General features: G+C 29.8%; 3 protein-coding genes across 5 annotated transcripts; 2 read left to right on the top strand and 1 right to left on the bottom strand.

Annotated features, from left to right (window-relative positions):
• Positions 1–2,830: 2,830 nt before the first annotated feature.
• On the top strand, positions 2,831–4,721 carry LOC113858545 (cyclin-dependent kinase inhibitor 7-like). Its single transcript, XM_027491237.1, has 4 exons — positions 2,831–3,407; positions 3,569–3,621; positions 3,949–4,137; positions 4,283–4,721. Exons 1-4 carry the CDS (start codon positions 3,111–3,113, stop codon positions 4,350–4,352), a joined length of 609 nt encoding a protein of 202 aa, XP_027347038.1. The 5' UTR covers positions 2,831–3,110; the 3' UTR covers positions 4,353–4,721.
• A 6,264-nt stretch (positions 4,722–10,985) lies between these two features.
• LOC113858688 (uncharacterized membrane protein At3g27390) lies at positions 10,986–14,896 on the bottom strand. 2 transcript variants are annotated; one of them, XM_027491417.1, is made up of 9 exons: positions 14,527–14,896; positions 14,266–14,374; positions 13,987–14,182; positions 13,766–13,899; positions 13,310–13,598; positions 13,115–13,221; positions 12,863–13,034; positions 11,688–12,136; positions 10,986–11,412 (listed from the first exon to the last, which is right to left on the bottom strand). In XM_027491417.1, exons 1-9 carry the CDS (start codon positions 14,597–14,599, stop codon positions 11,172–11,174), a joined length of 1,770 nt encoding a protein of 589 aa, XP_027347218.1. In that variant the 5' UTR covers positions 14,600–14,896; the 3' UTR covers positions 10,986–11,171. The 2 variants fall into 2 exon arrangements, with proteins under 2 accessions (XP_027347218.1, XP_027347219.1); XM_027491418.1 differs by having other exon boundaries at positions 11,115–11,412; positions 14,593–14,824.
• Positions 14,897–19,572: 4,676 nt separating this feature from the next.
• On the top strand, positions 19,573–23,852 carry LOC113858813 (B3 domain-containing protein Os01g0234100-like). Of its 2 annotated transcripts, XM_027491574.1 has the most exons (7): positions 19,573–19,894; positions 20,150–20,209; positions 20,897–20,928; positions 21,029–21,185; positions 21,281–21,487; positions 22,658–22,748; positions 22,864–23,852. In XM_027491574.1, exons 1-7 carry the CDS (start codon positions 19,790–19,792, stop codon positions 23,616–23,618), a joined length of 1,407 nt encoding a protein of 468 aa, XP_027347375.1. In that variant the 5' UTR covers positions 19,573–19,789; the 3' UTR covers positions 23,619–23,852. The 2 variants fall into 2 exon arrangements, with proteins under 2 accessions (XP_027347375.1, XP_027347376.1); XM_027491575.1 differs by lacking the exon at positions 20,897–20,928 and having other exon boundaries at positions 20,150–20,184.
• Positions 23,853–25,979: the final 2,127 nt, after the last annotated feature.

Genomic DNA, 25,979 nt, shown 5'->3' with positions numbered 1-25,979 from the left:
TGATTTGCATGGAACATGAGTGAGGCAAATAGGGAAAGTACGTACGTAGGCATATCCAGAGAGGATCATTAATCGAGAAACAACCTAAACTTTATGGCAGTGGTCCTTATTTTTATATTTGATCCATCACACCCACGTGTACGTAAATGCACGTATACCACGTAGGTATCTTGATCGTATATTTGATATTAATTAAAGAGTGTTAATTATTTTTCTTACACTTTTTTCCTTTTTTTAGGCTTGTTTCATATTTCATAGAGGGTGTGACAGTGATTATTATATATTCTTAATCAAATTCTCAAAAATGACCTTTGGAATCTAAGTTTTTACATGTCTCTATATAAAAAATATAGCTAAGAATCAATTGTGATCAGAAAATGATAAAGAAGGAAAATTCCAGAAGTTTAAAAAATCAATAAAATAAATCTCAATAAAATTCTTTTACGTTTTCCTTTATTAACCATTTCACCAACAACAGTTCATACTATATTACTATTGGACATATTTATTTAATTTTTTTTACTTACTTCACATTTAAGCCGTTACGGCCCTAAATTAAATGAGCATGTGTGCGATGTCCCCTCTCCAACCATCTAAGTTACTGTTTTATCATTTGGAAAATTATTGTCTTCATCAATTGAAGAGTGGACACGACAAAAGAAATACTAATTAGCTGTATAGAAAAACAAAACAAAACAAAAAATTGACAAAATGTACAATAAATTATTTAAGAAATCGTTTTAGTCATAAATCACTTTGCGCATAATATATATTTCATGATTGTTCGTATTCCTTTTACTTTAAGTACAATTTCTAACACTAAATTTTGGTTAATGAAAGCTTTTTATATATATAAATTTCACTCATTTAGGTTTTAGTTTCCTGTAATATATTTTAGCTCCGTGTCTTTCTCTAAATAAATGAGACAGTCACTTAAGACCCTAAGATTATTTTAGTTCTATTAAATAAAATCCTAAATTATAATTTTTATTAACTATAATTATTAGTGATAAATTTATTGTAACGATTCTTTATATAACCTTTCTCATATTTTTATGTTATTTTAAAATGAATTTGTTATCGATACGGTAATTATCAATTTTTGAAAAATTATCCATTTTTCTACAGTTCTGTTTCTATTACTAAGTTTAAATTACTCTTCTCCTAAGATCATTTGATAATTAACCTAATATTATTAGTTAGTCTTCGTTTTTGTTTATAATTGAATGTATGCTTTGGTAGTAGAATATTTCAGTCAATACTGATAATATTTACAATCATTCAAAGGTTTTTTTTTAAAATTAGAATAACTTAAATTTAATTTGAGATCAATTATAATGTCAGATATGAATGTTCATAAAACAAAACAATCTAAAATAAAATAAAATAAAATAAAAACTAAACCAAAAAATTTTAAGAAATTAAAATTTAGAGAATATAAAATTTTATTTCTATATTGAATAGGATTTTAATGCAATTTAAAAACTTAATTCAATCCAATTCAAACCAAACACACACAGAATTATTTACAAAATTAGATTCTCACTCATACATATATAATTATAAATTAATGAAATTGTAATAATTAATTATTTTTTATAATTTTATTCTCAAAATTACAATACTTTTAGGAATTCATCTTATTATTTTAATTTATTTATAATTTTATTAATTTTAATATATTTTATAGTTGATTTACGTCTCATATTTTTATATAAATCTTCTGTTTTATATTATAATTCACTTGACTAAAATAGATGTGTTTGATAAACAAGTTTATTTCACTTATGCCATTTTTTATACCTCAGTAAAGTATTATTGGAGCTTATAGTATAACTTGTTATATATTTGTTTAGCTTTTTTCCTTTACTGCTTTAATAAATTCCTTTTCTAATTACATTAATAATATCTTTAATTCATTATAGAATGCTAGGTGATAGAATTAATTTTTCAAATATTATGATAAATTATAATTGAAATGATGCTAAATATTTATTTATTTATTAAATTCAATTTACTATTCTTGAATTATTTTTTAATATTAAATTATTTATTTTTTAATATTACATTATTTATTTTAAATATTACATTATTTATGTTTTTTATTTTAATTACTGATACAATATTTCATTTATAACAAAGGAATAATAAAATATGTTTAAAAAGCTAATAAACCTGATATTATATTCACCTTTATATATATATATATATATATATATATATATATATTTATATATATTCATGTATAAATTTTTAAAAACATATATATCATATAAATATATATTTGTAATGTTAGTTTATATTTCTGAGATAGTTTAATAGCTAATTCTATTAAATACTTTATATTTATAAGTTAATTTAACAATTTTTAATTAAAATTTACTTATTTAAGTTTCAGCTAATAGCATAACCAAAATAAATATTAAAAAATTTTGTTATATAAGCCTTTTACATAATTTTACTTAATGCTCCAAAATTTGAAAGCATAACCTAAATTTTCCTTAAAGTTATGTCTACATTGTTTTATTTTATTCCCACATAAACTTATACATCAATAAGTACGAATCAATTCATCACACGCAAAAAAAAAGAGACGATTCATCTTGACGAACAAGATTTCAAAAAACAAAATATAAAAATATATAGAAGGAGTAAGGACCAATACTCAAATACAAAAAAACAAATATGTATAAAAAAAAAAGAAAAAAGAATAACAGGAAGGGTAGAAGCGTATTTTTACTCGGAACACAATTATTTTGCTTAAGACCAGTTCTCTCTCCAATCTTCCCCCACCAAACAGAATTTTCCGACTCAGCCACTCCCAAACAATCTATATATGATTCTTTGTTCCTAACCCCATGATTCTCGTTTACTCACCACTTCCAACCAAAGCATCATTTTCCGTTTCCGATACCCTCCACCGTGCTCTCTCGCCACGTGTCAATCCTTCATTCGCCAATCCTCCGGCGCCTGTGATCACTGCCACACACCGCTATCAAAACTCCCATCCCCTCAATCCCAACGCCTCAACCATTTCCCCTTCGTCACGATTTCCTCGTCGCAGCACCACACTTCCCTCTCTCTCTTGAGATTGAGATTGAAGCATATTAATGGACATTGCACAAGTGGGAGCCAAAGCAAGAGCTCCACCTGCATTGGATATGGAAGCAACTACTTCAACAAAGAGAAGAAAAATCGCCATCACCAACAACGTTAACACTGATCAAGACCTCAAATTCTCACCATCCTCCATCGTTCCACTTAAGAATTTCAGCATAACTGCCTCGCCGGCGCCGGAGAAACGCTTCTCCAGCCACTCCGACGACGAATCTCCGGCGTCTTGTTGCTCCAGCAACGGATCCTTCGAACTCCATGAAAACAGGATCATCACATTCTCAGATCTAGAGGTTATTATTTATTATTATGATTATGATTATGATTACGATTATTATTTATTAATCAGCTAAAATAATGTCGGCGCAGCGGTTTTTATTGAACTTGCGTTTTGTAATGTCTCTCCTTAACCTTAATTGCTTATCATTAATGTGTGATGTAAACACATTTTCAGGTTGACAGCGCGCAAGTTGAAACGTCGACGTGCAACTGCGGGGAGCAAATAAGGTTTTGAATTTAATTTAATTTAATTATTTATCAATTTTAAATTCAAAAAGAAAAAGTGCTTCCGACTTCCAATCGTTTCAAATTTTCAATGATTCCGTTCGTTTGAATTTGAAATAAAAAGGTGTGAGTATCATACATAATGGCCATCATGATATCTTCCGTTCAAAATTCTCGTAATTTCTAACTCGTACAAAATCTGTAACTCTCTGACATGTATGCATAAGCGCGCACACACACGTATATATATATATATATATATATATATATATAAATACACACACATTCATACATGCACATTCTGAAAACGGAAACATTGTGTCCGTGCAGGAGAGAGATGAGTCTCACGAGCGAGCTTCGAACGAATTCGCAAGAGGTGGAGTCAGTGGAGAAGAAGCTAACGACGAAGAACAAATCTCGCTGCGTTCTATCAACTCTGCAAAAAATGCCAACCGAATCGGAGCTCGAAGAATTCTTCGCCGCTGCCGAGAAGGACATTCAGAAACGCTTTTCAGAAAAGTAAGATCATAGATTAGTAATACATTTCCATTTTCCATCTCTAACGTGAAAACTGTAAAACAAGATATTTTGATATATATATATATATATAATTAGGCCGTGGGTAACATGGTGTGTGCATATTATATTCGTTGTTAATCTGCAGGTATAATTATGATATTGTGAAGGACGTGCCATTGGAAGGACGTTACGAATGGGTTCAATTAAAGCCGTAAAAGTGCTTCCCTTGGCTCTTCTGGCTCTTCACCCTTGAAGGAAGAAGACGGTTAAAAACGCCACTTGCTGACATTATTCTTACGTTAATTTACTTTAATTAGGTATTTTATTTGGATTCAATTATCCCATCTTTCATGCTAGGAGTACGCTTTTGTTGGGTGTACAGTTAATTTTATTTTTCTTCTATGGTTAAGGAATGAGTTCTAAGGTAAAGAGGACTCAGCTCTGTTTGTTATTTGTGTACGGGTTAATAGTTATACGGAGAAGCCAAGTCCTGTGGGGAATTATGTAAATTCCTTGGGGGTGACGATGACTGTATAACAAACGGTTCCGATAACAAAATTGTAGTCTTGAATTTCTTTTATGCTTCCGCCCCTAAAATTGTGTCTGTTTCTCTGTTTTTAACTTCGAAGGGTACAGCGAAGTGTGTCGCTGTTACCTTTTTTTTTTTTTTTTTCTCTCCTTTTTTATCTTCTTTTATCTTTTCCCATGACGTTTTTTTGCCCTTTCTTTATCTTTCTTGTCTTTTCATTGCTTTATTTTTTTTAGTGCTGATTTGTCTTTTCCCTTTTTTTAACTATGGAAAAACTTTGCCTTTTCTCAACAAACTTTCTGCGATAACTTTGGCTGGATGTTATTTGGTTCTGGAGCGTGGATGGTGAGGTCTTTAATTTCATAAAATGTACTTTATAATCCGAAAGGAAACAAAAACAACTCAATGAAAAATATTATCAAGCATACTGAAAATTTGAGAGTGAGCGAGTGAACTAGCTAGCCAAGTGGTAGAAACACGATGTGATTATTTGTACATGAGCAATGATACAGATAATTTTTTTTTTGTTATATTATTAATTTTCTATTATTTTTTCTTATTATTTTCAAATTATAATATTCTTGTAAGAATTTGTTGTAAGAATATCATTATTCTTTTAATGATAATTTCATTTTTCTCACATTCCTATTGTATTTATCTTTTTTTTTCTTTCATTCATTGCATTTATTATTATTTTCCTTGTTTTATTCTTTTATATTTTACATATTTTTAATGATGTGAAAAAATTATCATTTTTGTGTGTCTATTTATAGGGAGTGGGTGTGTGAGTTAGGGACACGTTTGAGGTGATTGGACAGATGATCTTATTTACCCCCCATGTGAGAAGAGTCTTCCAGTTTTGGAACCAAATTCATTCCACTTTCACAAAGTACAACAAAATTGGTACAGACTACAGAGTAAAACTAGAGCAATGTTATTTCTCCACTTACCTCTTTCTCGCTTCTTACATAATTTATTGAATAAATTACGTACACCACATCGTACCTCTTCGTTGGTTAAATTTCAAGTTACGAGACAGGTTGGTCCCACGAAAAAAAAGAAATTTAAAGACATAATAAATTTATACTTTTAAAAATAATAATTTTAAAAAAATTCTTTAATTAAATAAAAAATATATCATTATTTATATATATTTTTATTCTCATCCAAGCAAAGCACGTTTGTATGTTTAAAATCTACGTGTATTATTTACCGGTTGGAAAAGGACGATGATGTGACCAGGGTGGTCCTGCTGCTGCTCAATAGCAAATGGTAATGTCTCAGCGAGTTTGGGACGCTGGGAGGGATGGATAGAGGCGAGTCACCTAATTGGGCAGTCGTTTTCTTTTGTAATATATATCAAACAACTCTAATAACACAACAAAATTTGTATAAAGGTTAAAAATGTATAAAATTGGTGAGTAAATAATACTTTTGAAAAAAAATAGTAATACATCTTTTAAACATTATCTTTCCAACACTCTTAATTATTAAACGAAATTTTATTTTATATCAACTTCAGTTAAATGACTTATTTTTGGTAAAATCTGTATGTAGTCACATTAAGCATTTTAAAAATATAAAATAATATTTTAATTGTATGTTTTTTATGTTGTGCTATGTAGCGTGGAGAGAAACGTGTTTGTCCCGTACTAGCTAGCGGGCAAATGAAGGCAACGGGTTAATGCAGCACATGGGTTGAGATTCCCTGATGCGCGTGAATTTCATGATGTGGAATGGGTCGTGAGGGGAGAGACGATGGGGTACTTTTTCACACTTACAAGCTGCAAGCACCCGAGCAATTCCAGCTTTACGTTATGCAATAATAATTGCACTGCATAAAACTTATTATCATAGCGGCATAATTCGGGTGAGATCGGAATTTCATCACCAAAATCACGATATTCTTATCAAATTTTAAATTTTCATCGCCCTTTCCCTCTCTTCCTTCCCTTTCCCCAAATATCTCTTACTTTCCGGCCCCCACCTCTACAGGCTCCTCCAAAAGATAAACTATTATATACAAATTTTACATCATTGTTTTAATGCCTTTAAAGATGTATGATCTTTTTTAACTTAATGTATTAAAATTTATACAATAACCTTATACTTTTGATCATTAAAAAATATTTTAAAAGGATAAAGAATAAAAATAGATTATGTATATGTATATAAATGATAAAGATTAAAAGTTTCTGAAAATCATATAACTTCTTAAAAAAAGATATATGCAAAACATAACATAGAATTGGTGATGTAACCAAGAAAGATTAAAAAAAAAAGTATATTACATAAATATAATATTTCTCTCTAAATTATAAATTACGCTCCCCTTTTTGTTCCACTTCTTCATACATATACACGGTTTCATTGTAATATACAAGAACATCAATGGGATTTAATCATGATTTTGTCTTTTATCCGGTCAAGAATTTATAATTTTTTTTTTTTTAATTTTGTTTGATCATGAGATGTGTGTCGTGAGGGACTTGTAAATGTGAGACTTTTACCTGCAGATTATTAATATTAAGCTTGAAATTGATTTGCGTGCATATTAAGATATTGCTTAAGCCCACAAATTCAAGAGCCAACTCATCATCTGTCCTCTCAAACGTCCTTTGCTAACACACACTCCAGTTAACAACGCACATAAGACCGAGATTCTCATTAAAATAATAATAATAATAATTTTCTTCCCTAAGTTATTTCTTTTTTTGGTCTTGATCTTTTTATTGCAGCCAAGAGCACGATAGGTTGTATCTAAAATTTTTTGGATTCTAGATAAAATTATTAGAGATATTTAATGTAATATAAATAATCAATTCGCATATTATTTATAAATCCTTTATTCATAAAAATAATTACTCATTATTTAATAATTATTTATGACATATATATAGTTATAAAATAAATGAAATCTATAATAAAAAATTTAGGCCCTAACAGAATTGTATTGCTTGTCTTGTATTATTCACGGTCCTAACAGAATTTTCTTTAAGTTGTCAGTCAATTCTTAATAGTCACCATGCAATCTTCTTCTTTTTCCTTTGTCACTTATTGAATATTCATTCCAATATGAAATATGTGTTTAGATTTTTTTTTATGCTAATATTTGAGGCAATTAACCTTAGAAATTGATTGAGGCATCGAAATTATGATCCAATTAATTTTGAAATATTGGATAATCATTCTAATTAGATAGTAGAGGAATCATCCCATACTATTAAAGAAGTAATTAAAATGGCCTTACAAGTAAAATGACCTTACAAATACGTCTATCCAACCTCCTTCAAATGATATAGATATATTAAATATTACTTTTTTTTATAACATAAATATTATAATTTTATTGTTTAATTGTTGATGATGTTTTCTATTCATTCCATCATCTCAGTTACTAACTTTTTATTTAACTTTATATCATAGATCAGTTGAATTTGGATAATGATAAGGAGAACGAAATTGGACAATACACTTTTAGAAAATATAAATTTGAATGTTAAAGGTGTTGGTGAAGATTTAGATTTTTTTTTCAATGCAGAAGAAATAGTGACTGAATTTGAAACAACATTGACTCCTTGAACATAAATTGTGATTTGAGAACTTGTTTTGAACTTGTTTCTTAACTTGTGTGGTAACAAATTCTTAATTATTACTTATTTAAAATTTTTAAGATTTTAATTTGAAGTATTTAAACTTTTTAAATTATGTTAATTTGTATTTTTTTAAAAAAAGTTCTAATTATAAACTATAAAAATTTTAATATATACCGATTCAACCAGTTCAACTAGTAACTCGGTGCTTCAATTAGTGATGCATGAGTCAATACCCTTGCCATTGCCAAGTCCTAACACCATTACACCAAGTCCGTTTATACAACATTGAAGCCATCACTGGTGATGCCTTCCTCAATGGTGATTGCGTCGTGGATAGGAGCAAAGAAAAGGTCAATGTGAATGACGAGATAAAGACTCGCCGAACACAACTTGCATCCAATTTTCAGTGGCTACGCAGAGGTTCAGGATGAAGATGATGCATCCGAATTCGAAGATTCGAAGCAAAACTTGGAGTTTCTAAGAAGGTAAAGGTGAGTGGGTGATAAGCACAAAAAGTTTTCTGAAAACGTTTACTCTAACTAAATTCAAAGCCATATTCCATCATCTTTTCTCTTATTACATGATAATACTTTTACATAATATATTTCACTTAGAAAACATATTTAGTGAGAGAAATAGTTTTCTATAAGTTAAATTAATTTGTTAGTCCTTATAGTTTTTTTTTTAATTTTTAGTTAGGTTTTCATCCTTTTTTTTTTAATTCTTATAATTAAAATTTTTTAAATCAAATCCTTAATAATTATCATTATTATATTCATATAAATTTGGTCCAAAAACTTGAATTTACAACAAAATAAATTATATATTCAAAACTTGAACTTTTTATAGAAGCATTTTTCAAGAGTTTTTAAGGTTTTAGGGGTGATTCAATTCTTTTTTTTTTTCTTAATGTTTTATGGTTTAGTATATTTTAATTGTTGAATTTATTACCTACTAATAAAAGGATTTTGGGATTTGGAATTTTTTAATGAAAAAAGTATTAAAAATATTTCCAATTAAATTAAAAATGTCATATCATTGATATTTAATAAAGATATTATTATGATAGTTATTAAGGATTTAATTTTTTTAAATTATAAACATTTAATTAAAATTTTTTAAATTATAAAAGCTTAATTAAAAATACAAAGAAACTATTAGAACTAGCAGATTAATTTAACTTTTATTTTTATAAGAAGTGAGAAAATTAAAATTTAATTATACAGTTATTTATATATAATTATATATTCCATATTAAAATTATACAATTACTTAAATAAATCACATGACATTGTATTCTAATTATATTTCCTTTCACTTACTATACTTCATACACATACACAACTCTCACTTGTTTGATGTTGTCTTTAAATATATTTTAATCAATTTTTGAGACACATCCCGGTGTAGTTCTTAAAATTGGAGCTTTTAAATAACTTCATGAATTTATATTAATAAAGTAATGTCAAATTGATAGATTATGCACGTGTTTCATGAGAAAATGAATTCATCCATTGTTAGGGATGATAATGGATAAGTATGATAGTATCTAAATTTGTATTTATATTTTCTGAAAAAAATATTTATCTTCAAATTCATACTTGTCCGGATAATAATTTTAGTTATCCATTTTTTTTACTGAAATAAAAAGCTAAAAATTAAATAAGTAAAATACCAAAAATATTAAATCGGTTTTTTTAATGTCAGAAATAGAACGATATAATTCAAACTAAATTAAAATTTATACATATAGTCTTGAAATAACACTTAACCTAAATTTTCATAATGTGCTTGTATAAACAATAAAATAGAATTATTTTTATAATTTAAAATATTATTTTGGTTTAATTAATTAATTTATTTAAAAAGTAAATTTGAAGAGTAGTTTTTGTTTATATTATATATATATATATATATATATATTTATGAAATTATATTTCTTTAAATTATAAGAAGAACTTTAAAGCTAATCTAATTAAAAATAATTTAAATTTGATTTGTATTTACATTTTGAATCACACCAATTGAATGACTTCACATGCACAAGTAGGAAAATAAAATTCCTAAAATTGATTAAATCCAATCCAGAGACAGCCGATATCGAACCTTATTTCTTCTCTGTTTAGTCTTAATGGGCTTGTTCAACCATTATTCCCCCGTAACTAGGGCCCGCTGCACTTTCCTCTCAAGAAAAAAAGAGAAAAGCCCAACCCAAACAAAAGTGAGACATTTTAATATTTTCGTCACAGTCTTTCAATTTTAATTACATCATTAATCATTGAAAAAGTAAATAATAACCTAATTCTGAAGAATATCATCAGTGAACTAAATTAGTTTGTAAAAGTATTGTTTGATATAAAGAAAAGATTAAAATATTTTATAATTTATAATTTTAAAAAGGTAAAATATTTTAATCTTTAAAATATCAGAGAAATTATTACTGTTAATTAAAAAAATATAGAATATTCTCTTAAGTTTATAAGTAACATAGCAAACACTTTTTTAAATTTATTTAATGATTTTTTTAAAAATAAAATAAAATTTTAGCAATTTGCTAAAATAAGAAAAGCTCCGCAGTACCTAGACTAGAAGAAGACCAATTTTGATCATGTTAAAATAGTGGAGACGATATGCATTTAAATGGATTGCACTTTATCTTTTGCCAATATCATTCCTTTTGTTGTCACTAGATACGACAAACTTAACACAATTAGATTTATAATGAAATTGCCTGAGATGAGGAGTGAAAATTTTGATTAACGCCAAATAGGCACTCAACTAATTTGAGAATGTCTTCAAATTCAATCTGTAACGAACCTGAACATGCTCTTTTACATCAATCAATCAACAATTCAAAGGAATTTACAATGATTCATTGACAATAGAGAACTAAACTAGTTTAGTTTGTCTCAAACATTCTCATCTGATGCAATTGATACTATGGACCTAGTCGATCTTCCAGAAGGATCTCTCTCCAGATAACGAGTAACTAAAGCCTTTTCAGAAACATCTGCATCCACAGAACGAGTAACCAAAGCCCTTTCTGTCTCATCTTTCTCCAGAGAATGAGTAATTAAAGCTTTAACAATCTGACGAAACTTCCTTCTGTAAGTTGGTAGCTTTGATACACCTCTTATCATTCCAATCATCCTAGCCATGGATTCATCATTGTACACACATCAGTCAAATTCTCTAATACAATATGTAATAAGGTAGTTTTGGGCTTCTTTTCTGTGCAAAAACAATTTTAAAAGTGTATTGTTACGTTTTTCAGTTAAAAAAAAAATTTACTTTTTAATTCATTAACTAATACCATGTGCATTTTACTATTTTTGTATGGTTAAAATCAATCTTAAGGGCTTATATTAACAAAACTAACAAAACAAAGATTGATTCTCTAACTCATTAAGATATAGGTCACTTACCTTCTGGAAATTCCCTCAATTTGAGCAGCTCTAAGAGCATCAGGAATCATTAAACCACCATTATCCCAATCCTCAAAGCGTTGTTTGTTGGCTCCAAAGAGAACAACTTTTTCCAAGTATCTCACTTCACCTTCCCCCAGTTTGATGACCCTTATCTGTTCCTTAAGAACCATTACAGGATTGAAGAACCAATCCAACAACTTATCCTTTGGTCTGTTTAAATAGGTTATCTCAAAGTCATCAAGTAGCAAAACGCCACTTGAGTTGGCTTTGATGGAGAAGACAAGTGTTTGTAGAAGTGAAAAACAAGGCAAGCCAACACCAACTATGGAAGCTTCGTTATGATTCTTTCCCCTCAACCATTCATAAAGGTCAGCTGCTGTAAGCACATTTGCATCCAATAATTCCTTGCCTCTCATCTCACAGTACCTCATCATATTTCCCCATATCTGTCAAATTATAAAAGATCATATAATAAAATACAAAGGGCACAACAGATGCAAAATAAGATCAGAAAGATGTCTTCAATGTCATATGATGTTGCAACTTAGGAAATCGGCAAAAGCTTTTGTATACAAATTTTCCCTTTACATGTTGACGCCTCGGATGAGAATATACACTTTCTTTTGTAACAATTTCATTGGTTAGCAATTCCAAAGAGTCCTTTTGAGGCAAATCTAGTACACAGAATGGAGTATATCAACCATAATATAAACTTTGCACGTCATACAGAATGATATGTGGAAAATGAAGTCAGACATCATCAACATCTTGAAACATAATTTTCTTTTTGGTCAAATGAAGAAGATATATGTGTACCATCTCGGTTATTAAACCAAAACAAAAACCCTTCAATCATTTCAAATCATCTGACTAGTTCAGAAGATGATATTTATTTAGTACCTTTTCTTTGGTTTTGTTCTGTTTTATGAATATTTTTCTTCATTTCTTCATTGAGCAAACTTTCTTGGTTTGACTTTGGCATATATGACATCCATCCAGCTACTAGTGTAATCTAAGCATAAAACATTTTGATCCTAATTTTTTGATTGAAAATGGAAGGCAATATAGCACATTCTATTTGCCTATGTTTCGAACTCACCTATTTCACTTGACAAAGAATTGCTGGAAGAAATACATAGTACTTGAGAAACATTAGGAGAAAAAGTGCTTACCTGAACCATTTTCACTTCTTGAATGGTCTCTCTAACTGATCTTGAAGGAGCTAAGCTTGGCATAAACATTGCAGGTGGCTCTGTAGAAGCATTTAATTTGCTTCCACCTACACTGTTTCCTCGAACGGAAAACTCTGATGATTGAGAAGCCTTTTTCTTTCGATACTGGGGCCTGGCTGCATGCAAATTGAATGCCGATGTTAACGGAATAAATGGAAGATTGAAAAGAAAACTAATTGGGAAAAAGTGTACTTTGGTAAGAATGTCCCCTCTCGAAGATAGAGCCAATCATTTGTATACTCATCAAACTCAGCAACCATTGCAATCACATAAGCTAAACCTCTCCGGAAAGATCTTTCCTACACCCAAATGAAGGTTAAAAGGTGAGATCAGATCAACGATTCAGCCAAGGAAAATAGGTATGAAGCACAAAAAGAGTGATCAAACCTGATATACTATAACAGATGCATAAAGTCCAACGAAAATGCTTGAGAAAATAGCCAATAAAATGCTAGCTATTACAACAAGTGGCCACACGAATATTGTCAAACCAGCAATGGGGACACAAACTGTTTCAAGGAATGGACCTTCTCTGCCAATCAAATCATGCAAAAGTCTGAACCAGCCCCTGAACAACAGGTAGGGGCTCTTTACTATAGCAATTGCAGTGAAAAGAGGAATCTCAACAATTAGCCCCATTATCCCAACAATGACACATCCAGGAACATGAATTAACCTGGAAACCAAGTGAGATTTTTATGAAGTTAAGAACTAAAATAATCCACGTTTAAAACTTAAAAGACTATAGTGGATATTTAATCGCAATAGCGGTCTTTATTTCGAGTTAAAAACGACATGAGAACACGGGTCACATAAAAGAATAAGTGACCTTATGACCTTTACCTTAGCCTCTGACGCTCATCTGAACTAGGTGATTCACGTAGTTCTTTCAAGTAACTTGGATATGAATGGTAACATATATCAGCAAAGTCCCTAACTACCGTGCAACTGCCTTTGATAGTTCCCCACGTTCCGTCCTGAGTTCAGTGAGAGTTCATAAAACTATGTACTAACAAATAAATGCAGAGAAATCTAGATCATGGCAAGAAATCCTGGAACCTCACCACAACACAGTGCGAGAATTTCTTGGATTCATTATCATGTCTGAAGGCCTCAAAAGTTGAAACCCAAGGAGTGAAAAATCCATATCCTACCCCAATAAGAACGCTTCCAGCTATGCCTAAACCCAACCATAAGCCAAACAACGCAGGCAAAGCAATCAAAATCGCAACTTTCAAGGCTGCGTCAAACATATGAATCCTGAAAAGACAAACCAACCACATGTATCATGTCATATAGAAAATTTGACTGAAATTCCAGAGAAGGGGTACAAATCATGTTACTTTAAAAGAGTGTAGACAGTCCAAGCTACATGTGCAGGAAACAACCCCAGAATCACTGCTACGTTTCCTATGATCAGTATCAAACCAGCAATAGGACCCACAATTAAGCCTGCAGAATTTGAAGAAAATCTCAGGAACCCACCATCAAAATTCACCTTAGACTTCACAACTTAAAAAGAAAGCAAGAAAGAGAACGAAAATTGAAACTTTGGAAGTCAAAATTTAATCATGAACCGCAAGAGTATGAAATCAAAAGAGCACCTTTTAAGGCTCCAAGGAAGAAAGCATAGAAGAATACAGAGACCACATAAAAAGACTTCGTCCAACCCTCCATAGAGCCTTAACTGTTATACTAATGAAGCTTAGAAGTTGAAAGCTGCAACTGAAATTAGAATGAAGCTTTGAATGCAAATGGAGAAAGGAAGTCAAAGGAAAGCAGGGGTAATAACTATTAAGTTAAAATGAGATGGCAAAAGAGAAGAAGAAGAAGGAGGCGTGGGCTGCTAGAATATGACAAAAGCAGAGAACGAAAACCGAAACTCAAACTAGAATCAAATCAATCATTCAGGATGTTGGGAACCAAAAAGTAACATAGGCATGGAAAAGCAGGGACAAAACAGATTCAGAGGCTGCCGATGGTTATGATGGAAGATATAATGATATATAAAATTGGAATTATGCAGCCATGTCAACCTGTATTTTTTGAATTGTTTCGTATAATGTTTGACCAGACCTCTGTGGCTCTGTCCCTATATGAGGAAAACTTTTGTTACAAGGTTCTCTACTCACAAATTACGTGATATATATACATGTTTTTTTAATTCTTTGTAAGTGTTTTTAGGATATTAATTAATTAATAAGTAGTTAGTTCAATAAACATTTACTTAACTTTTTCCATAGAAAGTTTTGGATTTGAATATTATATATGAAAAAAATATCGGCTCAAATAATGTTATTTTTACTATGCTATAAATTTTTTTGGCTCAAATAAAATTATTTTTATACGATATCTGTACTTTAGGGGGAAAAATATACTACCTTGCATTTTTCGAATGTGTTTAAACTAAAAACAGCAAACAATCCAAACTTACTCAGGATTTGACTATTAGTTGATTACATTATTGTACTCGCAACTTTTTTTATATGAAAAATAAAATATATAAGATAAAATATTAATATCACTAAAAATGGTAAAAACTCATTTTTAAAAAAAATTAAGATTTTATTTTATTAGATAGAGTTAAATTAAATAAAATTTAAACAGAAAAAATAATGAAAAATTATTTGAATAAATACATATATAATTCTCTTTATATCTATTAATTTTATATATTGTATAACGATTTAAAATTAAAGTAAAATTGAATAATTTTAAGCAAGAGAATTTAAGAAGAATAAAACAAAAATTAAAATGAGATAATTAATGTGAAAAAATGACATTACTTAATAAAAATAGAATAAATTAAAAAAATATTAAAAAATAAGGACTGGGGTTAATAAAACATTTTTCTATTAAAAGGCGAGGACTAAAATTTAGCATATAAAGATGGATATGAACCTCATAAGATATTTTATTTTACATATTATGGTGCATTTGGATAAGTTTCAGGAAAAGAATTGTTTCATATCCATTTCACATAATAAAGCTGTTTTAGATATGTTTTAAAAATCTTTAGTTATATACATTTTTAGTTAATATAATATTCCATTTCTTACAAGGCGCACAGAGACGTGCATATGTCAACCGAACTAACCTGAGTTTTAAATATGTTTTCGAATGAAAACAACTTAGCAATACATAAGGTCAAGGGAGAGAAGGTCTAAATAAACACTAATATGAAAATGTGTTATTTAACAGCTGGTTTGACCATAAAGGTTAGCTGGCTTGAATGGTGGAATTCCTTTCTTTCTTTAATCTTTTCTTGTTTTAAAGGACTATGTAGGGTTGATGATAGCTTCGTGCCACGGTATCGTCTAGAAGATAATTCCATTTGTTGAAAGAAAAAATGACCCGAAAAACGTAAATTGGAAGGTGCAAGTCAATTTGGTTCATCAGCGTTGTAATTGGTATGGAGAATCTTGACGACACTTTGAATGGGATTTCTCACAAATGGTCCATCCTTTCAGCTCTTCACAGCACAGAGGCCAAAAAAATCGCATTTTGTTGCTTACTTTATAATGGCATCACATAAAGTGTTTGGCATTAATGTCAAGACATTTGTTTTTTGTCGTGTTTTCAATAATTCATCAGCATAAGTGCCGGACATAACAGTGAAACTTACAGGCTGCCAAAATTGAACGCCAACCATGGCAGCAGCATTGTCAACGTAGGCATCATAAATAGTTTGGTCATGTTACTTTCATACTATTACTTCATTTAGTTTATCTGTAAGGTATTTTATAATAAGTAAATAAATATTTTTTATCATAAAACATTTTATAATTTTTATGTAATATTTATTTTTTATTTGTCTTTATTAAATTAAATTAGAAAAAGTTTAAATTAAAATAACAATAAAATATATATTGATACTAAGATTAGGTTCAATGATATTATAAAGATAAAATTATCATGTTAATATTTTTATAAAACTAAAAAATTCACTTGTTTTAACTATTTTATTTGTTTGTATAATTAAGTTGAAGATACTTTATAAAAAAAAAAAAACTAGATTGAGTATTTTGTAATTTTCTCACTTTTCCTCTTGTACTTAGTACTAATAACGAGAATAAAAAATATATATTTCTTACTTATTATTTTTGTTTTAAAAAATATATGAATAATTAATTGAAGAAGAAGGAAAAATATGTTTAAAAAAATTATAAAATGGTCCTTTTGCAAATAGACTATTCTCAAAATAGTCTCTTTTATTACTCTACGATATAACATCATGAGTAAGAATTTGATTTGTACTACGAAAGTCTCATGTAGTTAGTTATATTATTGAAGTGTTTTAATATTGGATGAAAGATTCTAACACAACTTAATAAATCTTAAATCTTAAGGAACTTTAATTTTGTTAGCCAATCAACCTCCATCTTAAGAGTCTCTGTGTTTCTCATCTTTTAGTAAATGAGTAATGATGCTAGAAAGTTTTGTTGATCATCATAATCTCGAAGGACAAATTCAGACAAAACTCTTTACCAAAAGGTCATGTTAAACATCTCAATTGACAACTCATTTAACAAAACAATTGGTGAGAAGAGAGGGCAAACATCTTAATCGACAACTTCATTAACAAAACAAATAGGGGGAGAGTAAGGAAAGTGGGGAACATTTTTAATTATGGAGGAGTGAGTAGTAAATGAGGATGTAAATGCATGTTCATTATGGAGCCAATCTGAACGAGGACAAAAAGAAAGTAACACTAGTAACAATAAAAATTAAAGAAAGATTGTTAATTCAATTTTCATTTCAAGCTTACGTGGAATAAGTAAATGTATAATATTTAGGATTGGTTTAATTGAGTTTTTAAGATATATGACTCAACTTTACTTAGTTGTAGTGGATAAATGATAGCTTCTAGTGAAAGTAAATAATAATTTTCACTCCTTTTCTCTCATTGATTTTCTTTAAGAGGTAATTGAAAGGTGAAAGAAGTAATTGCAAGCATTAACAAGTGGATAAACAACGTTTGAAAATTTATTCGAACTCACTTATGCATAGCCATACAATTGGACTATGAACACATGAAAATGTCATTGTTCATAATGTTTTGTCTAAATTGTTAAACCTCAACAAAAGGAGCCTGCAACTTAACTATCAAATTTTATGAACATATAATAAAAGTGTGTGGTCATGCCTAAATTCAAAATTCATTATAAATATATCGATAAAGTTGAGCATAATATCTTTTGTCATACATATTCTACATTTGGTCTCTTGCAATTATCTTTTTATTTTAGAAAAGGTTCTAAGAGCTAAGAGTGGTGATTCCATCACCATCTAGTTCTTTCTAGTTTCTTTTTATTTTTTAGTTTTTTTTCTTTAATTATATGTAACAAAACTGCCTTTGTTGGCGAAGGGTGACCTTTTATTTGAATATTATGTAATTTGATTTTGACATTTGAATTCATTTGATTATATTTTTCCTATATTTCAATTAAGTGATTTCTTAGTTTCTAACGGTTTTTTATTTTTACCACCTTTAAATTGATATCAGATTCAATTGAATAATTAAAAATTAGTGATTAAGTTAAATTTAAAGAATTTTATCATAAAGACTGTTATCCTAGAGATAACTTGATTATTATGAGATCTTGTAAATTCTAACATATAATGCTTATTTTAATTTTAAAAAAAATAAGGTTCTTATTTTGGGGTAAAGAATTGAATATCATGTGATTAAATTTTATTTATACTTAGAATTTGGTCCCTAATTGATTGATAATAGTTAAATTAAAATTAAACTTGAATTGTAAAAAGGGAATAACAGAAAAATTTTAACATTAATCTTTCAAATATTATAGTTTGTTCAATTGTATTTTGCATTGTCTTTTATGTTTTTATTTCATTTTCATTTATATTTGTGTTTTGTTTATGTTCATCATGAATATTAGTTTAATTCTTAAATCTTTTATGTGAATCATTGAATAAAGATTATAATTCAAAGCACATTCTTTCATTTGATAGTTTAAATGAAGATAATCCTTTGAATTGGTATTTGTATCTAATTTAAAGTGTATGAAACTTTTCTTTTTTCTGTATGAATTAAAACAATTCGATGTACTGATCATTTTAAATTCTCTTTTTCAAAATTTTTACATTTTTAATTCTTAATTCATTTTAAATCACAAATTAATTAATTAATTAAATTTTTTAAAAACTAATTTAAATATGAGATTTAAAATATTATATATTAAATTATAAATTTTTAGAAAATTATAGAAATATAAAAAAAATATAATGAAAATATTTTTTAAATTTCTATATTCTTATAAATTTTTCAAAATTTTATATTTAGATTTATATTATTTTGAAATGTCGTGTATAAAATAAGCCTCCTAATTATAATTTCAAATTTTGAGTCCGTGTACGGAATACAAAATTGAGGTTGGGTTTGAAGGAAACTGACGACACACGTGTCATTAAGTCCAGATGTCTCACTCATATTTCGTACGTGAAAGATCCTAAAAGTTGTCTTTTCATACTTCTACCTCGTATTCCATTCCATTGCAAAATTGTTTGCAAATACCAACCAATTTTCACAATAACACCAACCGAAAGACACAACACCAAAGGGGGTGGATCCAACAGCGTCAAAACGTTAAACGCACATTTTGGTGTTTCTCTCTCATCCACCTATCATGTAAACTTTTTCTCTTTTGATCAAAACCACCACCACCCCATAACCCATTCAAGGCCTTTTGGCCTCTCTCTCTCTCTCTCACGGTTGCATTGTAGATTCCATTCTCTTACGTAAGGGGGGTGGTGGCTGTGGAGGAAATCCAATCCAATTGATGTGTTTCTGTTCATTCAAAGCAGAGAGGCTGAAACAGGAAAAGGACACGTCAAAGGTTGAAAATGGTGGTGGTTGATGATCAAGCTGTGACTGTGGCATATTATGTGGAGGAGCTGCACGAGGATGTTCCTCTTTCTCACTTCGCTAGGATCTCTACTTTAAACACGGTTTTCTATCTTCTCTCTATCTACGCACTTCACAAAATATGCCAAATTTTGCATTTCCCCCCCATCTATTGTGTGTTTTGCATATTGAAGAACAAGGGAATGATGGGTATCTTCATTTCTTATTTTCTTGATCTTCTATAATTTTATGAGTCATGACCAAGCTAGCATGAGATTCCTTCGATTCTGGGCTTTTCTTTGGGCCTCCTTTTTGTGAGTTAATAATGATGAGTTGCAGCTATGTTGCATTGTTTGCAGGATAAGCAAAACAAGACAGTGGAGAATAAATACAAGCTCTTGAACAATCATATAAAGCAAGTAAGATTTGGAAGGGATTTTAAATATTTCTTGCTATTGGATTTGATGCTGGATTTGTAAGATCTTGCTTTCATGAATTCGTGTAATTTTCCTGTCCATAGTTTTTTTTGAATTTTGATAGCAAATGGGGGAAAACTCAACACTAAGCCAACAAGGTTGAGAAGCAAAATCATGTTTGTCACCTGTAATGGAGTGAGTTTGTATCACAAGACACTTTTATATGAGACTACAAACCTCAAGTTGTGATGACACTATAGAAGTGTTCTTTCTCTCTTTAGGTTATTGTGATGTAAACAATTCGAAATAGTAACACAAAAGTATAAGTATGCTCTAAATTTGCTATTAACGTAGTCAATCAACTAATCAAACTTTCTTGATACCCAATTAACCATTAGCTATTAACTTCTCTGCAGCATATTTTCTTGGCCCTCCCGTCTATTTCACTGTTTCTCCATATCCTTAGACCTCGGTTCCAATCCTAACTATTTACTTTTAACATATTTCACCAAAAAGTCTTGACATTCCATTAGACACTCTTTCATCTTATTCTGTTGAGCTCCGTTGTTTTTCAGTTTTTTGAACTCGCCAATTTGTAATGCTTTGCAACAATGATCATATGAATTAAATGGACTGCTGTAATTCCTTGTAAATCAAAGTGGTTAATAATTCTAACAAATGCTTCTACAGGGAACACCTGGTGATGCACAGATGTTTGCAAGGTATGTAGAGCATCATTAATATTGTTTAGGTACTAAATCCCTCCATTTTGGAAAGTGAGTTACTTGAGGTAAAAAATTAGAACTCTGTATTTGCTTCCAGTTCTGTTAAGGTTGCAACAGATGGAACATCCTCTCGTGGTGAGGCCTTGTCATCTGCTGTTATTCGAGCAGAGCAGGTCCAATCAAAATTGCAACCGGAATTCCCTAGTTTTGTGAAGTCCTTGGTCAGATCACATGTTGCTAGTTGTTTTTGGATGGTAAGCATTTCAGTAGATTGAAATAAATGTGATTTTATTATACAAACCAAATTTTATGAAGTTTTTGAATCATGTCTTCTGATTTATTTTTATAGGGGCTGCCTGTGGCATTTTGTAAGAGACATTTGCCAGAAAAGGATACAACAATCATTTTGGAGGATGAATCTGGTAAAGAATACAAGACAAAATATATTGCATGTAAGACAGGATTGAGTGCTGGTTGGAGACAGTTTTCTGCTGTACACAAATTGCAGGAGGGTGATGTGTTGGTCTTCCAATTAGTTGAACCTACCAAATTTAAGGTAATGGTTTTTTGGTTTAACTGTTTCTAATGGTGATTCAACATTTCACTGACAGAGTGAGTACTGTGTTGCAAAGAAAAAGGGTCACAATAGCATGTATATCACCGTTCAGTAACACTTCTGCAGTATACTTAGCTTTGTGTGTTAGTTACATTCATACATTACATGTGTAATTAATACTAATCATAATAACAAATAAAAAATTCCTGATAATTGATCATAGTGCTTTTGGGAACTCAATGTTAGGAAGGTCAATGTAATTGACAAGATATTTCCCGTGGGTCCTAAACACTATATCCAAATGATGAAAGACCATGTACTAGGGCATTAGCATATGCGTTGACACCAAAACACAGTGCTATCCATCGTGAGTCACCGAGTGATATGGAGGTTTTGATCTCTCTCTTTCGCTTTCCCTCTTTTAGTAATGGTTCAGGGGTAAATCCCAATCTATCTTTTGCCCCCTAAAATAAAAATGACTCAGAACTCATGGCAGATTGGGGTTATCAATGGATAGAAATAAATTTTTCTGAAGGAATCTTTGTCAAAATAGAAAAACATAATAAGCTATCCCAAAGTAAGAGATGTTTTTAAGAAGGCTGTTATGCATGAAAATTTATTTAACTCATGCAAATATTTGGGAGCCTTTGGCACTCACAAGATTAGTAATATGCAAAAGTGTGAAAAGAAGGTGGCTGGTGGTTTGGTATACTCTGGGACTGTTATCTCCACCTTATGGGTTATGACTGTCACATGGAGTAGTTGTGGACAGGCAGCAAATTCTTATGTTCTAGTGATTGTTGTGCATGTGATTTTACTAAGCAAGCACTTGCATCTAAATCAAAATATAGGCCATATGGAGGCAGCGATGACTCTCAATTGCTATTAGGAAAAGTTGGTATTGCTAAAATGGCAATCGTTTTGTTGAGGCTATTCCATGTTATCCCCTGGACCTCCTTAGGAGATTATATGGTGGCACTTGGCAAAATTGGTACTGCTAAAGTCACAATCATGCTATGATTGTTAAGGCTATTATCCCTTGTGCCTCTGCTAAAGAATATTCCAACTCCATGACCAGGCCCATGCGTTATTCTTGAGAATTGGGTGGTGGGTGATTGTCTCTTAATATATAGATATATATAAACTCATACCACTTATTTTTCTTTGCAGGTTTATATAATAAGAGCTAACAATTTGAGGGAACTAGATGGGGCACTTTCCCTATTGAATCTAGATAGTTGCACAAAACAAAAAGTGGGAGGCAAGACTTGTTTCTCTACTCTTCTAGTTTCCAGTATTGCAACAATGATGAATCATCAATACTTATATTTGTTATATAGCATTTAACATTCTTGTTTTTCCCCTTCATGTCTCAGGCAAAGATAATGCGGATACTGATGCTGTAACATGCAAAAGCCCGAAGAGAAAACATGGTAAAACCGTGCCACTAAATGTACAAAAGAAAAAGAAGACCAACGTGTCAAGATTGGGACCTAAGGCTAGGCTGTCTGAAGAAGTAGAAGAATCTGAAAACGGCAGTGATGACGCTCTCTCAGAAGTACTGGAGGGATTTAAAATGCTTGAATTCAAAGATGTTAAAGGTTTTGAAAATTTCAGCATCATAGTTGATGGAATGCCAATAGATGGTGAATTCTCTACTGAAGTTCGAAACAAGTACTATAGACTCTGCTGCAGCCAGCAAGCTTTTCTTCATGAGAATCTCATCAAGGGCATGAACTATAAGCTCATTGCTGGAATCATATCTGAAACTGTTAACATTGCTGATGCCATAAAAGTTAGTGTCATTTGCACCCCACGTTTCGAATTTGCTAACTGGGATAAAACATTGCTTGCCTTTGAGCATTTGGGAATGAATGTTCAATTTTTAAGAGTTCGGTTGCGCCGCCTTGTGAGCATTGCTTATGAAACAGATGATGCCTCAGAGACCAGAAGATTCTTGGCTTATAGAAATGAACACAGTCAAGCAGATGATGAAATAAAGAACATGGAAACCAAGCTCCAAGAGTTGAAGGGTGCTTGTGATGATTTTGGTGCTTATTTGGAGAGTTTGAAGTGCAAAGCTGAAAGCTATCAGCTCGAGTTTCAGAAGGAGGTTGCTGCTCCATGGTGAAACCTCATAATGTATTCTTTGATTCTATGAATGTATCTATGTATTCTGTAATTGGCTCGTGTCGTTGTCTACACTTTATGCATTCTGTAATCATAGACGGAATCTCGACTAAGATATCAACATATGTAGTGTATGTGCAGTGATATATGAGTGGCAAATAGCATATCCAATTAGCCCTGAATTTTTTTGTACGTTTGTTGTTGAAGGTCATTTGGAATATACCATAACTCAATCAGGAATATTGGAGAATTTCTGCCGGTAAAAATTTGAATTAATTACACTTTTAATTCTCATACTCTACTCCATTCTGGAATTTTATTCTTTCTATTTTTAATTTCTTACTTTTAATTTATGTAGTTTTTTAATTGTTCAAATTTAGTCCTTCATTCTAAAATTTTATTTAATAACTAGCAAAAATACAATATATGTATAGCATATTATTAATTTGTATAAATTATAAAAAAAAGTTTAAAATGTTTAAATAAATTATACAAAATATAATGAAAGTTGTTTTATATTTTTATTTAATCATTTTATATACTTTTCAATAAATTTGTATAAATCAATGATATATTATATGTTTGCTATAAAAATTTGAGGTTAAAAAAAGTGCAATTAAATTCTTTCACTTTGATAAACTTAAATTAATATTCAAATTACAATGTTTCTATTTATCGAGCTTTATTTATTTAAATATTAAAAAATAAATTTTAAATATACGAACTAATTAGTAAATGAATATCAACTATAAAGATTAAATATGCATTTTATTTTTTTTCATATAATTATTTAAAACCTAAGAATTAAGTTAAAAATCTTATGACAAGACTGCACTTTTATAACTAGGGTTCATATCCCATTTTTTTTCTTTTTTCTTTCCAAAGGCTAAAAATGAAGAAACACCTAAGCACCGTAAATAACATGGTGCACGTGCACCTTAAGCAATGCCCATGGTTAAAAAAAAAAAGCAAGGTATGGTCCAAACGAACTAAGACGAATGCTCAAAATATATTATTTTAAAATTTATTAAAAATTATAAACTGAGATTTGTTAAATTAAAATGAATTTTCATATTTTTTAATGAATTTTAACCAATTATAATAAATAGTATATTTTAAAAATACATTAAAAGCATTTCTCATGAACTAAGAATTAATGGATTTGCACGACAATTTGGTCTGTAATTTGTCTAAACTCAATGGCTTTTATTATTCTGCTTGTGCTTGCGGACAAACGATGATTGTTTCTTCTTGTGGGGCTTAAGTTTGTCTTCCCCTTTGCTATTGTACTAAAAGACACAGAATCTTTTATCCAGTTAATAAATTAATAATATATACGAATTTTGCAGTTCACAAACTAAAAATTAACATTCACCAAACTAGGTTTAGGAGATATGGTGAAATGAATAAAATTTGGCTAAGGTTTATCGTAATAGATTTAAGCTATTTTGAAGTAAAAAAAATTGTATAAAATGAGAAAATAAGGCTTATTATGATTACGAGTATTGTTATCCATCGTCTTAATTAGTTAAAGAATTAATGAATAATTTTTTTATTAAAACATTAAAAATTATAATCAATGTACATTAACAATATTTTTAATACTTTTTTTTTCAAATATACGTCTTGTCTCCCCTCAAACCGAACATAACATATTCAAAAGTCGAGATAAAAAGACAGTGATAAAGGCTTCCTATATTAAAAAAAAGTTTTGTTAACTTCAATTTTTAGAAATGAGTTTAAATATTTATAAATAAATTTTTTTATAAAAAATATATAATTATTATATTAAAATTATAAAAATAAAATAAATATTTTTTTAATAAAATTTTGTTATTATTAGCTGTTTATTTAGTTAACAAAATTTATAAAACATATATCAGAAGTTTTCTGTGCGAGAGATTTGAAGAAGATGGAAGAGCCACTCCCTTTTTTGTAGGATCCTCTATATTCAACAGTCACCTTATATGTCATTAGAAGTTCTTAGCTGAAGGTGAAATAGGATTTAGCAAGGCCTAAGTCTAAAAAGAGAAGAAAGAAGACAATATTTTTTATGGGCCTTTTCCATTCAACTGCAAATAATTTGTACAACAAACAGTCAAATCCTAACTCCCAAGGAGACCAAAACAAATCAGATAACTAAAGAAGAATCAAAGTTGACAAGCAAAAGCCTAATAACATAAGCTCACTACCTTGTTTTATCCGAACCCGCTGAAGGGGAAAAAATGCAAGAAAAAAGTTGACAAAAAAAAGGCAAAACTTCATCTTCCCTCAGTCACCCTAGTAAAAGAAGAAAACAAAAAGGTGAAAATAACAAAAGGCCCATTCCTCTACAAATCCAATACCTTCTTCAGTCAAAACG

This window comes from Abrus precatorius, unplaced genomic scaffold (genome assembly GCF_003935025.1).
Source record: "Abrus precatorius isolate BTA unplaced genomic scaffold, Abrus_2018 Scaffold2, whole genome shotgun sequence".
NCBI lineage: Eukaryota > Viridiplantae > Streptophyta > Magnoliopsida > Fabales > Fabaceae > Abrus > Abrus precatorius.
The sequence above is the reverse complement of the archived record's forward strand: the minus strand, read 5'-3'. Positions and strand labels throughout refer to the sequence as shown.

Excerpts from the sequence above, each read along its gene's own strand:
- LOC113858813 (XM_027491574.1), top strand. The coding sequence starts at position 19,790 with ATGGTGGTGGTTGATGATCAAGCTGTGACTGTGGCATATTATGTGGAG. Across the intron at positions 19,895-20,149 it reads GGATCTCTACTTTAAACACG|GATAAGCAAAACAAGACAGT; the intron begins GTTTTCTATCTT and ends CATTGTTTGCAG. Across the intron at positions 20,929-21,028 it reads GATGCACAGATGTTTGCAAG|TTCTGTTAAGGTTGCAACAG; the intron begins GTATGTAGAGCA and ends ATTTGCTTCCAG.
- LOC113858545 (XM_027491237.1), top strand. The coding sequence starts at position 3,111 with ATGGACATTGCACAAGTGGGAGCCAAAGCAAGAGCTCCACCTGCATTG. Across the intron at positions 3,408-3,568 it reads TCACATTCTCAGATCTAGAG|GTTGACAGCGCGCAAGTTGA; the intron begins GTTATTATTTAT and ends ACACATTTTCAG. Across the intron at positions 4,138-4,282 it reads CAGAAACGCTTTTCAGAAAA|GTATAATTATGATATTGTGA; the intron begins GTAAGATCATAG and ends GTTAATCTGCAG.
- LOC113858688 (XM_027491417.1), bottom strand. The coding sequence starts at position 14,599 with ATGGAGGGTTGGACGAAGTCTTTTTATGTGGTCTCTGTATTCTTCTAT. Across the intron at positions 14,183-14,265 it reads ACTGTCTACACTCTTTTAAA|GATTCATATGTTTGACGCAG; the intron begins GTAACATGATTT and ends TTGTCTTTTCAG. Across the intron at positions 11,413-11,687 it reads ATTGAGGGAATTTCCAGAAG|GATGATTGGAATGATAAGAG; the intron begins GTAAGTGACCTA and ends ATCCATGGCTAG.